The sequence below is a fragment of the Coregonus clupeaformis genome, chromosome 30 (genome assembly GCF_020615455.1).
Source record: "Coregonus clupeaformis isolate EN_2021a chromosome 30, ASM2061545v1, whole genome shotgun sequence".
NCBI classification, from domain to species: Eukaryota; Metazoa; Chordata; class Actinopteri; order Salmoniformes; family Salmonidae; genus Coregonus; species Coregonus clupeaformis.
In genome coordinates this window covers 49,387,701-49,401,098 of record NC_059221.1, presented here as the reverse complement: position 1 = coordinate 49,401,098, position 13,398 = coordinate 49,387,701, and the positions used below count along the sequence as shown (strand labels likewise).

Here is a 13,398-nt window from a genome sequence, read left to right as displayed (position 1 = left end):
TACAGAGCCAGTGAGGTCAGGTTGTCCTGAGTCTAATACAGAGCCAGTGGTCAGGTTGTCCTGAGTCTAATACAGAGCCAGTGGTCAGGTTGTCCTGAGTCTAATACAGAGCCAGTGGTCAGGTTGTCCTGAGTCTAATACAGAGCCAGTGAGGTCAGGTTGTCCTGAGTCTAATACAGAGCCAGTGAGGTCAGGTTGTCCTGAGTCTAATACAGAGCCAGTGGTCAGGTTGTCCTGAGTCTAATACAGAGCCAGTGGTCAGGTTGTCCTGAGTCTAATACAGAGCCAGTGAGGTCAGGTTGTCCTGAGTCTAATACAGAGCCAGTGAGGTCAGGTTGTCCTGAGTCTAATACAGAGCCAGTGGTCAGGTTGTCCTGAGTCTAATACAGAGCCAGTGGTCAGGTTGTCCTGAGTCTAATACAGAGCCAGTGGTCAGGTTGTCCTGAGTCTAATACAGAGCCAGTGAGGTCAGGTTGTCCTGAGTCTAATACAGAGCCAGTGGTCAGGTTGTCCTGAGTCTAATACAGAGCCAGTGAGGTCAGGTTGTCCTGAGTCTAATACAGAGCCAGTGGTCAGGTTGTCCTGAGTCTAATACAGAGCCAGTGAGGTCAGGTTGTCCTTCCTGCTGACTAAAAGCTTCCATAGACTGTGTACAGTAGCTAACGGGTGATGATGGGAGCACAGTGTGCTGTTATTGTTACCACACCCAATAAGGATCCTGACTGATGCCCTTCCTCCCTCCATGAGACCGCTCTCTCCCTGCCTCCCTCCCTCTCTCCCTCCCTCCCTCCCTGAGACCCCTCTCTCCCTGCCTCCCTTCCTGAGACCCCTCTATCCCTGCCTCCCTCCCTGAGACCCCTCTCTCCCTGCCTCCCTCCCTGAGACCCCTCTCCCTGCCTCCCTCCCTGAGACCCCTCTATCCCTGCCTCCCTCCCTGAGACCCCTCTCTCCCTGCCTCCCTTCCTGAGACCTCTCTCTCCCTGCCTCCCTCCCTGAGACCCCTCTATCCCTGCCTCCCTCCCTGAGACCCCTCTCTCCCTCCCTCCCTCCCTCCCTCCCTCCCTCCCTGAGACTCCTCCCTCCCTGAGACCCCTCTCCCTGCCTCCCTTCCTGAGACCCCTCTATCCCTGCCTCCCTCCCTGAGACCCCTCTCTCCCTCCCTCCCTCCCTCCCTCCCTCCCTGAGACCCCTCTCTCCCTCCCTGAGACCTCTCCCTGCCTCCCTTCCTGAGACCCCTCTCTCCTTTCCTGTCTCTCCCTCTGTCTCTCCCTCCCTCCCTCTCTCCTTCTCTCCCTCCCTGCCTCTCTCCCTCTCTCCCTCTTTCTCTCTCTCCCTGAGACCCCTCTGTGAAGTTGATGACATACAGACAGCTGAGATGAAAGTAGAAGAGGGGGAGATGGAGAGAACAGAGGAGAGATAAAGAGGAGTGTGAAGGAGATGGACACCTGGAGACAGGACCATATGGCAACTCCTACACAGCGTCTCACACACACACACTTGGCACGCACGCACTCGCGCACGTATGAACACACATGAACACACACACACACACACACACACACACACGCGCCAGCTGTTCCTGCTGACACCCATCATGTCTACTGAAGGATGTTGAGGTGACTGGGACCTCACTGACACCATAGCAACAACGCCGTTAGTTTGTCCCACTTTGTTGCTGAGGACAACAGGCCTGTTTACCTAACTGCCCCCTCTTTACGTCCTGAAATGGTCACACACACAAACACAGATCAAGTGTCTGAAAGAAGGGGGTTGATTGGGCTGGGCGCTGCGGTACAGATACCATTCATAATTACTGCTGCAAAACGATCTCAAACAATTTTGACCCCCCATCATCACCAGGTTTCCATGGGAACGTGTAAAAACTCAGGGGGTGGAATGGCGGTGGATGAGTTGGGGGATGTATCTCAGGTAATGGTTCGTTTACAGTAGGACTCGTCATCAGATATCACTCCTCCATTAGACTCCATTAGACCACTGCTATGCCTGTACTTCTATTGGTCCAAACATCTCACAGGCTACCACAGTCCATCTCACACCATCACACACACACACACACACACACACGCACATCACTTGCCTCATACCATAATGCGCTTTACCACCACATATATGCGTGAATGTGTACCCAGTACAACACTGTTATAAACACACACACCAATATTGCCTATGGGATCAAACATGTCATATTTCTTTGGGATAGGATCAATTTGGTGAGCCTCCCCATCTCATCCATAGACACGGTCAGGGTGGTCTGTGCAGAGAGCAGAGTACATTATAGCCAGCCTTAGCTGAACCATAGCTGAAGCCCAGTAGAGTGCTCTGCTCTTAGATAACAGACATGCTTAGTCACAGTCAGTCACCGCCACTGCTTGGCTTCTCCATGACCACAATATGACATTATACCATGCAGCTTTGATCTCTGTCCTCTCTCTGAACAGCTTTGATCATGTACTGTACTCTACTGTGTCTCAGTCCTCTCTCTCTCTGGACAGCTTTGATCATGCACTGTACACTCTTTGAAAAAAAGGGTTCCAAAGGGGTTCTTCGGCTGTCCCCATAGGATAACCCTTTTTGGTTCCAGGTAGAACTATTTTTGGTTCCAGGTAGAACACTTTTGGGTTCCGTGTATAAAGGGTTCTACCTGCAACCAAAAAATGTTATTTAAAGGGCTCTCCTATGGGGACAGCCGAAGAACCCTTTTAGGTTCTAGATAGCAGCGTAGTGTACTGTGTCTCTGTCTGTCCTGTCTCTACCTCTCCCTCTCATATCTCTCTTCTCTACCCAGCTCTGTTTTCCTCCTGTCTCTACCTCTCCCTCTCATATCTCTCTCCTCTACCCAGCTCTGTTTTTCCTCCTGCCTCTCCCTCTCTCATATCTCTCTCCTCTACCCAGCTCTGTTTTCCTCCTGTCTCTACCTCTCTCATATCTCTCTCCTCTACCCAGCTCTGTTTTCCTCCTGTCTCTACCTCTCCCTCCCATATCTCTCTCCTCTACCCAGCTCTGTTTTCCTCCTGTCTCTACCTCTCCCTCTCATATCTCTCTTCTCTACCCAGCTCTGTTTTTCCTCCTGTCTCTACCTCTCCCTCTCATATCTCTCTCCTCTACCCAGCTCTGTTTTTCCTCCTGTCTCTACCTCTCCCTCTCATATCTCTCTCCTCTACCCAGCTCTGTTTTTCCTCCTGTCTCTACCTCTCCCTCTCATATCTCTCTCCTCTACCCAGCTCAGTTTTTTCTCCTGTCTGAATATACCTGTTCTTGTTCCCTGTTCCCTGTGGGATAATGATACACTCTTTTACTCCCCAATCTCTTCCTCCTCTCCCATCTCTCTCCTTTTTTTCTCTCCTCTCTCTGGCTCCTCCTCTCTCTCTCTCTGGCCCCTCCTCTCTCTCTCTGGCTCCTCCTCTCTCTATCTGGCTCCTCCTCTCTCTCTCTGGCTCCTCCTCTCTCTCTCTCTGGCTCCTCCTCTCTCTCTCTCGCTCTGGCTCCTCCTCTCTCTCTCTCTGGCTCCTCCTCTCTCTCTCTCTCTCTGGCTCCTCCTCTCTCTATCTGGCTCCTCCTCTCTCTCTCTCTGGCTTCTCCTCTCTCTCTCTGGCTCCTCTCTTCTCAGATCTCCATCAAAGACCATCTGAAGCAGCTGACAGATGCTCAGAGGGACTTTGGCTCTCTGCAGGGTGAGTTTTTGTCTGTCTCAACTCACACACGCACGCACGCACGCACACACACACACACACACACACACACACACACAAAAACTCTACTGCAACATTAAGACCAGGTCAAAAAGACACACCACAGCTAGATAACGTTGTAGTCCAGTCGGTCAGTAACACATTAGTCCCCAGGGCTGGGATATGGAGTCAGAAGATTACTGTCTTGATTCTGTAAATACATACATGATTCCTTAGTAAATATTGACAGAATATATACAGTGAAGTCAACAGAACCATGCCATATGTCTGGCTGTACATATGTTGAAACAGAAATCCTCTGGGAATGCTTTATCCATGTCATCCCTGACTCTTCTAATCATGTCACTGTCTACAGGTTCTGTTCAAGGTCCATTTGAGCAGGCAGTCTCACCCAATAACGTGCCCTACTACATCAAGTGAGTACTTTGTGTCTAGCTGTAGGTTTACTGCTGTTTGTCTGCTGAGAGTAACACAGCCTAGTAACAATAGTAGTGTCTGCAACTTCAATTCACCAATAACTTCCCCAATAACTTCCCCAATAACTTCCCCAATAACTTCCCCAATAACTTCCCCAATAACTTCACCAATAACTTCCCCAATAACTTCCCCAATAACTTCCCCAATAACTTCACCAATAACTTCACCAATAACTTCCCCAATAACTTCCCCAATAACTTCACCAATAACTTCCCCAATAACTTCCCCAATAACTTCCCCAATAACTTCCCCAATAACTTCCCCAATAACTTCCCCAATAACTTCACCAATAAATTCCCCAATAACTTCACCAATAACTTCACCAATAACTTCCCCAATAACTTCCCCAATAACTTCACCAATAACTTCCCCAATAACTTCACCAATAACCTCCCCAATAACTTCCCCAATAACTTCACCAATAACTTCCCCAATAACTTCACCAATAACTTCACCAATAACTTCCCCAATAACTTCACCAATAACTTCCCCAATAACTTTACCAAGTTATTTGCATGCGGTCCTGTTCTTTTAAGATCATCCCCAGAAAAAGACAGATTTCTATGATAGAGTCCCCTATCAGAACGTTGTGAACTTATTGGTCAACAGTTTTTCTAGGAAGCTAGACCAATGAGGTCATCATGGTTGGTGTTGGTGTTCTTGAATCAATAACTCAAGGGTTAACTTTGTTAACTCTGTCATTCTCCATTCCACCTAGTCACTATCTAGCAGACTGTTAGTGGTGTGGGCCATCTAAGAGAAGAAGTACTATTGGTCGATCAGCATGGTGTATCGGTCTGGTAGTTCCTGTATGGTACTATTCCTAGTCCTAATCAAAAGAGAAGCATGGCTCTCTCCCAGAAGCTTGGCTGGAGCGTAAAACCTGTGTATTTAGACAAACATAGAGGTGGAATGGGTTCACACTCAAAAATAGAGAGAGAGAGAGAGAGAGAGAGAAGTGACAGCTGTACTCAAAAATATGTTCTATGTTTTGAATGTATTTAACTGCATCAGGGATAGCATACACAGACGTTTGGGCTTTACAGCCTTCTTTATCATTAGATTTTTAATCAGTAGTTCCGTCTTTATCTCTGCTACATACGGTTCTCTGTATCTCTACTGCTACAGAGAGGTGATTTGGGATAACTATGGGTTTAGTGGAGACATTTTAACAACAAAGAAGCATTTTGGAAGTCTTCTTCCATTGTCCTCGTAGAGTGTCTGACTATGTTTCTATCTGAGGCTTGCTTTTGTCTTGGTTGGAAAGCGAGGCAGAGATAGTTATTTCGCATTTGTACTTATGCAGTATAAACAGATTTGGCCCAGTATGTAACAGGTTGTACAGCGTCGTGGCAGTGATAAGGCATTGAGTTCCTGATTATGTTCTCTGTGTGTGTGTGTCTCGCTCGTCCAAGTGTGACCTAAACAGATAAAGTGTAATCTGATCTATTAACACTGTGTGCTTAACAACAACAAAGCATGTTAGTGCAGTGGTGCAGTGGTTTTTATTAAGTGTGTGTGTATGAGAGAGAGAGAGAGAGAGAGAGAGAGAGAGAGAGAGAGAGAGAGAGACAGAGAGAGAGAGAGAGACGAGAGAGAGAGAGAGACGAGAGAGAGACGAGAAAGAGAGAGACAGACGAGAAAGAGAGACAGACGAGAAAGAGAGGAGAGAGAGAGAGAGAGAAAGAGAGAGAGAAAGAGAGAGAGAGAGAGAGAGAGAGAGAGAAAGAGAGAGATGAGGGAGAGAGATAGAGAGAGATATGAGGGAGAGAGGGAGAGACGAGAGAGAGAGAGAGACGAGAGAGAGATATGAGAGAGAGAGAGAGAGAGAGAGAGAGAGAGAGAGAGAGAGAGAGAGAGAGAGAGAGAGAGACGAGAGAGAGAGAGACGAGAGAGAGACGAGAAAGAGAGACAGACGAGAAAGAGAGACAGACGAGAAAGAGAGAGAGGAGAGAGAGAGAGAGAGAGAGAGAGAAAAAGAGAGAGATGAGGGAGAGAGATAGAGAGAGATATGAGGGAGAGAGAGAGAGACGAGAGAGAGAGAGAGACGAGAGAGAGATATGAGAGAGAGAGAGAGAGAGAGACGAGAGAGACGAGAGAGATATGAGAGAGAGAGAGAGAGACGAGAGAGAGAGAGAGAGTTATGAGAGATATGAGAGAGAGAGAGAGATATGAGAGAGAGGGATATGAGAGAGAGAAAGAGATAGAAGCTGAGAAAGAGGGAGAGAGAAGAGTGACAGCTGTTCCTCTCTGTACACAGAGAGAAAACACCAGAAGACGTGGCCCAGACCCTCTATGAGTGAGTGACAGCACAGCGCAGGATATTGTGACACACACACATGTGTGCATACATACACGCATGAACGCACACACACACACAAACCACACATGCAGGTGTGCGCACACACACACACACACACACACACACACACACACACACAGTGCCTTCAGAAAGTATTCATATCCCTTGATTTATTCCACATTTTGTTGTGTTATAGTCTGAATTCAAAAAATGTTTAGCTCACCCATCTACACACAATACCCCATAATGACAAAGTGAAAACATGTTTTTAGAAATTTGAGCAAATTGATTGAAAATGAAATACAGAAATATCTAATTTACATATGTTTTCACACCCCTGAGACAATACATGTTAGAATCACCGTTGGCAGCGACTACAGCTGTGAGTCTTTGCGGGTAAATCTCTGGATTGTACAATATTTGCAAGTTATTCTTTTTTAATTCTTCAAACTCTGTCAAGTTGGTTGTTGAATAATGATAAACAGACATTTTCAATTCTTGCCATAGATGTAATAATATACTGTACACACACACACACACACCTCAGTAGATAAGCCTTAGTTCTGGAAATAAGAATGAAAGATTAACCGATCAGTAACATAGTAATGAAAGGATAATAACGTAACATGGGAATAGCAGAGAACTCAGAGATCTGGGGAGGTGAAAGATGTTTTCTTTCCCAGTTAAATGAAAGAACATTCTGGTAGACTACAATATCTACTTTAGAAACTCTGATGTAAAGTGCGTGCCCTGAAGAAACCCCCTCGCTCCTCAGTCCTTATTGAATAGCATGGGGGAAGGGAGACAGCAGGAATCATAGCTCCGCCTAGTCTGCCCAGCACAGCGGAGAAGGCAGCCTCTGTGAACTGCTTGCGGGAACGGAACACGGCTAGATCGGACGTTTTCTCCCACAGAGGACGGTTCGAGGATTGCCTTCACGGTTCGGAATCCGCCGGTTTAGGGGCTTTTCTAAATTACACTTGGATCTGCGATTAAAACGGCAAGCGATGAGGGAGCAGCTACGAAAGTAAGTGGGCAATGCATCTGCAGAATGAATGCAGTAAGATAGATTCGGCTACTGCCTGTGTGCTGCCTGTGACAATGTGCTGGCGTTCCTAGCAAGCAGGGTACAGAGGACGCAGTGGAAAGGAGGCAGAGACAGGCTGCTTGGGTAGTGTTCACCACACAGAGGCAGAGTAAGCGGTAGCAGCCAGCAGATGTGGTGGTGTTATCTAAAGCTAAGCTAGCCAAACCCAGCAGGTGTTCGGGGGGACTACAAAGCTCCCGTTAGGGCGACAGGATCCGGGGGCGTTTATGGCCCTCTAGCCGGCATATCGACATGATTGTCCCGAATCCCTTCGATAATGGAGGTTTTTGAGGAGAAGTCGTCATGCAGCTCGCTTTTCACCGTTTTATTTAATTATTTCCTATCATTATTTATTTATTATCTGTGTGCTTTAACTGTTTTATTTAATAGAAAATATCACTGTCTTCTTCTCGACACAGTCTCTGCGTCCGTCGAGCATTCCTTCACACACACAGAGGATAAATATCACCTTGGTGTGATAGCGAGGCTGATTTCAGGGTGATTGTTGCTGCGATTTAGTGTAATTGTCCGCGGTGTATTTGGCTATTTCTGGTGTTGTCAACCAGAGATGGGCCGGTCATTGTTAGCAAACGGCCTTATAAAAGGTGCTGAGCTGACCAGCGGTCAACATTTCCAATCGCCCTGTCGGTGCTCAATCACGAGGATAGTCTCTCTGGGCAATGAATGAAGAACGGGATGTTCCCTGTTATAATCACATATATAAATACATTACATTTATATGCGCTGTTATACCGTGGATAAAACATATGATTGTAGTGGTGAAATGGGCGCAAGGATTCGGGGGCGGGTGCAGATTCTTGGGCAGAAATGTGACTGCAGGTTTTGTGCGTGTAACGTGTGTGTGTGGGCGCGCGTGCCCTGACAAAACACAGCTCGAGCGTGAGATCCAAAACGCATCTTGGTTTTCTCAGCCTTTCTTTTCTTTTAGCTCGACTTGGAAGAGAATGTTGTGCCTAGGCACGTTTGGGTATTCTTCTGTCGCTTCTGTCTGTGTATATAAGGATCATATATCAATGAGTGTGTGGATTGTGGAGGTTTATAATTCACAGGAAGAGGTTGAGCTACAATACAGGAACACTTGTCATTAGTAAGGGAATGGAAACTGTGCTGTGTGCTATTTATAATACCGTCTATCACGGCATGTATTGGGCTTCAAGATGAGCTACTTTATGAATGCAATAATCATAAATGATGCACAAGTCACATTTATGGGAAAAAATGAAACCTTCTATTATGAATTATTGAGATTCCATGTGTGTCATTCAAGGATTTCTTAAAACCTGTGACAGTGTGATTTGGCTTCACACATATTACGGCCTGTGTGTGTGTGTGTGTGTGTGTGTAGTCAAGTGTGTGTTTTATGAAGTAAGAAAGTACATCAATTTATCCCACTGATATAACATCATTCTTATCAGAACGCATTTTGGAGGGTACTGTAACTCACCTATCTCTGGACATGGGTGTGGTCCCTCTGGACATGGGTGTGGTCCCTCTGGACATGGGTGTGGTCCCTCTGGACATGGGTGTGGTCCCTCTGGACATGGGTGTGGTCCCTCTGGACATGGGTGTGGTCCCTCTGGACATGGGTGTGGTCAGGCTGGTGGAGCTGACTGACAGGTCCCCTTCTGCCCAAAAGCATGGCATTTAGTTCAGCTTTATTTTACACATTTACTTTACAATTACATGGTCAATTGGTTATTACATATTAATTACTTAATAAGGACTTATTTTCTTTGGGATTCATTAAAACAATAACTACTTTGTTCCCCTAAAGGGTGTGTGTTCGATCACACTTGACAAGGTGAAGGAAGCCGAGTAGTCCTAGCCTTTGAATGTAGTGGTGCTGACGGTGCTGTAGCACCCCCTGATGAATCACAATTTATTAAATCATTTAAAAAATAAAATAATTCCACCAAATTAGTGCACTAGGCCTTTATTACTCCAGTTGGAGTGGAGAAAAATTCTTCCCACGGCCATGCTAGTAGTTACCTCTCAGTTTCCCTTCATACTACATCATTACCAGGTAAATGCTACTTCATCCCACAGGGACACACTTCAAGTGTGATTGCACTTGCAAGGACCCAAAACAAAAAGCCTTTGAAAGGTAGGTTACATCTGTGGTTCCCAACCTTTTTCGGTTACTGTACCACCAACTGAATTTTGCTCTGCCTGGAGTACCCCTGAAGTACCCCCTCAAGTGCATTTTACCAGTAGGCCTATGGTCACATGAGTCTTCTCAAGTAGCCCCTGTGGATAGGCCAAGTATCCCCAGGGGTCCTAGTACCCCTGGTTGGGAACCACTGGGTTACATGATTATCTTGACCCAAAACAAAAAGCCTTTGAAAGACAGGTTACATGATGATCTTAGATTGAGCTAAAACAAGCCCTGGATAGTTGACAGGAGTTTCAGCTCAGCAGCAGCAGATCCAATATGTCCTCCTCAGTACAACATGTAAACATGACAGCATATAGAAGGAGAGGCAGACAGACAGGCAGGCAGACAGACAGACAGGCAGGCAGGCAGACAGACAGACAGGCAGGCAGACAGGTCTTTCTAGTAAAAGAGGTTGACATCTCAATGAGACACAGATTCCTGGTCACAGAAAGGACACAACATGGATAATGAACGTCTTTCTGTAGCTCTACTGGGGCTAGTGTGTTTCTTACACACACACACACACACACACACACACACACACACACACACACACACACACACACACACACACACACACACACACACTGGGCCATGCTGTAGTCTCACAGTAGCTACAGTTTGATTGGCAGGTTTATTAGGATCATTACACTGCTGTTATTTTAGAGTTAGACTTGACATTGCAGCTGGTTGACTGTCTTGGAGAGATACCTACAGTATCATCATGTGTTCCCACATCTGTCTTGGTTTAACCCCTCAAAACAGGGTTACAATATAGCTTAGTAGTACAACAGTAATACTCCTACTACATTATAGTCACTATGGAAAACATTCAGTCATTCACTCTGGCCTCTACTGAACCTCTTTTTATAACAATGACATGAATAAACATAGAATTGATAGAATGCTTATAAATAGAAATGGTGAGAGGATCAGTCTCTTCCTGGAAATGCCTGATGGGATTACTCAACGCTTCATAGTGATGTAAAGTACCAGTACTGGTGTGTTTCATGTTTATATACAGGGATATACATGTATGCCTAGTGTAGACTACATGGTCTGCCTTGTGGAAGACGTCTTTTGACCTCAATGTGACAACCTGGTTATAAGGGGGAAACAACTAGGCTAAGGGAAATAGTGCTATTTTATAGTAGGAGGGGCTATGACATCATGCATCCACTGAGACACACCTTCAAATCAAGGATGGGATTCTGTTACTTAGCCTATATGCTGGTGAGATAATACCATTATGTAGCCAGGGTGTGCCAGTAGAAGGTTTTGCTACATGAACAACCAGGTCTTAATCAACATACTATGGAAACACTGCCTGTGTCCCAAATTACACCTTATTCCCTCTTGGTCAAAAGTAGTGCACAATAAAGGGAATGTGTCATTTGGGATGTAAACATTGACTTGACTTCTTCTCTGAACCTTCTGACGCATCACGTCTCCACACACTTCCTCATACACTCCCTTACCCACTCCTGCTCTATCTCCACACACTTCCTCATACACTCCCTTACCCACTCCTGCTCTATCTCCACACACTTCCTCATACACTCCCTTACCCACTCCTGCTCTATCTCCACACACTTCCTCATACACTCCCTTACCCACTCCTGCTCTATCTCCACACACTTCCTCATACACTCCCTTACCCACTCCTGCTCTATCTCCACACACTTCCTCATACACTCCCTTACCCACTCCTGCTCTATCTCCACACACTTCCTCATACACTCCCTTACCCACTCCTGCTCTATCTCCACACACTTCCTCATACACTCCCTTACCCACTCCTGCTCTATCTCCACACACTTCTTCAATCTACTTTGAGCTGTCAGCAGTGGTGAGGAGGAGGTGGGAGGGGAGCAGCATGTCAGCAGTGGTGAGGAGGAGGTGGGAGGGGAGCGTGTCAGCAGTGGTGAGGAGGAGGGGAGCATGTCAGCAGTGGTGAGGAGGAGGTGGGAGGGGAGAGGATGTAGCAGTGGGAGGAGGAGGTGGGAGGGGAGCATGGCAGTGGTGGAGGAGGAGGTGGGAGGGGAGAGGCAGCAGTGGTGAGGAGGAGGTGGGAGGGGAGCATGAGAGTGGTGAGGAGGAGGTGGGAGGGGAGAGATGTCAGAGTGGTGAGGAGGAGGTGGGAGGGAGCAGCATGTCAGCAGTGGTGAGGAGGAGGTGGGAGGGGAGCATGTAGCAGGGGTGAGGAGGAGGTGGGAGGGGAGCAGATGTCAGCAGTGGTGAGGAGGAGGTGGGAGGGGAGCATGTCAGCAGTGGTGAGGAGGAGGGGGGAGGGGAGCATGGCAGCAATGGTGAGGAGGAGGTGGGAGGGGAGATGGCAGCAGTGGTGAGGAGGGAGGTGGGAGGGGAGCATGGCAGCAGTGGTGAGGAGGAGGTGGGAGGGGAGCATGTAGCGATGGTGAGGAGGAGGTGGGAGGGGAGCATGAGCAGTGGTGAGGAGGAGGGGAGATGTAGCAGTGGTGAGGAGAGGAGAGAGGAGGTGGAGGAGGAGAGGAGGAGGTGGAAGAGAGGAGGAGGTGGAGGAGGGGAGGAGGTGGAAGAGAGGAGAGGTGGAGGAGGAAGAGAGGAGAGGAGGAGGTGGAAGAGAGGAGAGGAGGAGGTGGAAGAGAGGAGAGGAGGAGGTGGAAGAGAGGAGAGGGAGAGAGGAGGTGGAGGTGGAAGAGAGGAGGAGGAAGAGAGGAGAGGAGGAGGTGGAAGAGAGGAGAGGAGGAGGTGGAAGAGAGGAGAGGAGGAGGGGGAAGAGAGGAGAGGAGGAGGTGGAAGAGAGGAGAGGGGGAGGTGGAAGAGAGGAGAGGGGGAGGTGGAAGAGAGGAGAGAGGTAGAACTGTAACTAGTAGCTAACACTTTGGCTAGACTAAGTGATTTGACACAGAGTCACTGTGAATGCAGGTGGAATTATATAACAGCTAGCTAGTCCAACTGCCGCCATACACACACACACACACACTGTGTGCACACCCACACACACACACTCCAGTGGAGGCAGCAGCGGCTGTCCTCTTTGCCAAGGTGAGAGAGGTTCATGCTGAGAGTTTTAGTCTAAGTGCTGTTTGGAATGCGGGAACCATCACTCACTGTCTTTACTGTCTTCCCTGGTTCCTTTACCCTGCTTCACCCCACAGGACCCATCACTGTCTTTACTGTCTTCCCTGGTTCCATTACCCTGCTTCACCCCACAGGACCCATCACTGTCTTTACTGTCTTCCCTGGTTCCTTTACCCTGCTTCACCCCACAGGACCCATCACTGTCTTTACTGTCTTCCCTGGTTCCATTACCCTGCTTCACCCCACAGGACCCATCACTGTCTTTACTGTCTTCCCTGGTTCCTTTACCCTGCTTCACCCCACAGGACCCATCACTGTCTTTACAGTCTTCCCTGGTTCCTTTACCCTGCTTCACCCCACAGGACCCATCACTGTCTTTACTGTCTTCCCTGGTTCCTTTACCCTGCTTCACCCCACAGGACCCATCACTGTCTTTACTGTCTTCCCTGGTTCCATTACCCTGCTTCACCCCACAGGACCCATCACTGTCTTTACTGTCTTCCCTGGTTCCATTACCCTGCTTCACCCCACAGGACCCATCACTGTCTTTACTGTCTTCCCTGGTTCCATTACCCTGCTTCAC

General features: G+C 47.8%; 1 protein-coding gene across 9 annotated transcripts in view; it reads left to right on the top strand.

Annotated features, from left to right (window-relative positions):
* dmd (dystrophin) overlaps window positions 1–13,398 on the top strand; it is a 278,483-nt gene that overhangs the window by 232,238 nt on the left and 32,847 nt on the right. For 3 of the 9 annotated variants that reach the window (XM_045209629.1, XM_045209632.1, XM_045209634.1), the window contains exons 60-63: window positions 1,861–1,929; window positions 3,629–3,692; window positions 4,066–4,126; window positions 6,448–6,486. In XM_045209629.1, the coding sequence (XP_045065564.1) occupies window positions 1,861–1,929; window positions 3,629–3,692; window positions 4,066–4,126; window positions 6,448–6,486 (233 nt within the window). Of the gene's footprint in view, window positions 1–1,860; window positions 1,930–3,628; window positions 3,693–4,065; window positions 4,127–6,447; window positions 6,487–7,318; window positions 7,517–13,398 lie in introns of those variants that run through there. The other 6 variants (XM_045209633.1, XM_045209637.1, XM_045209630.1 and 3 more) reach the window with 5 other exon arrangements.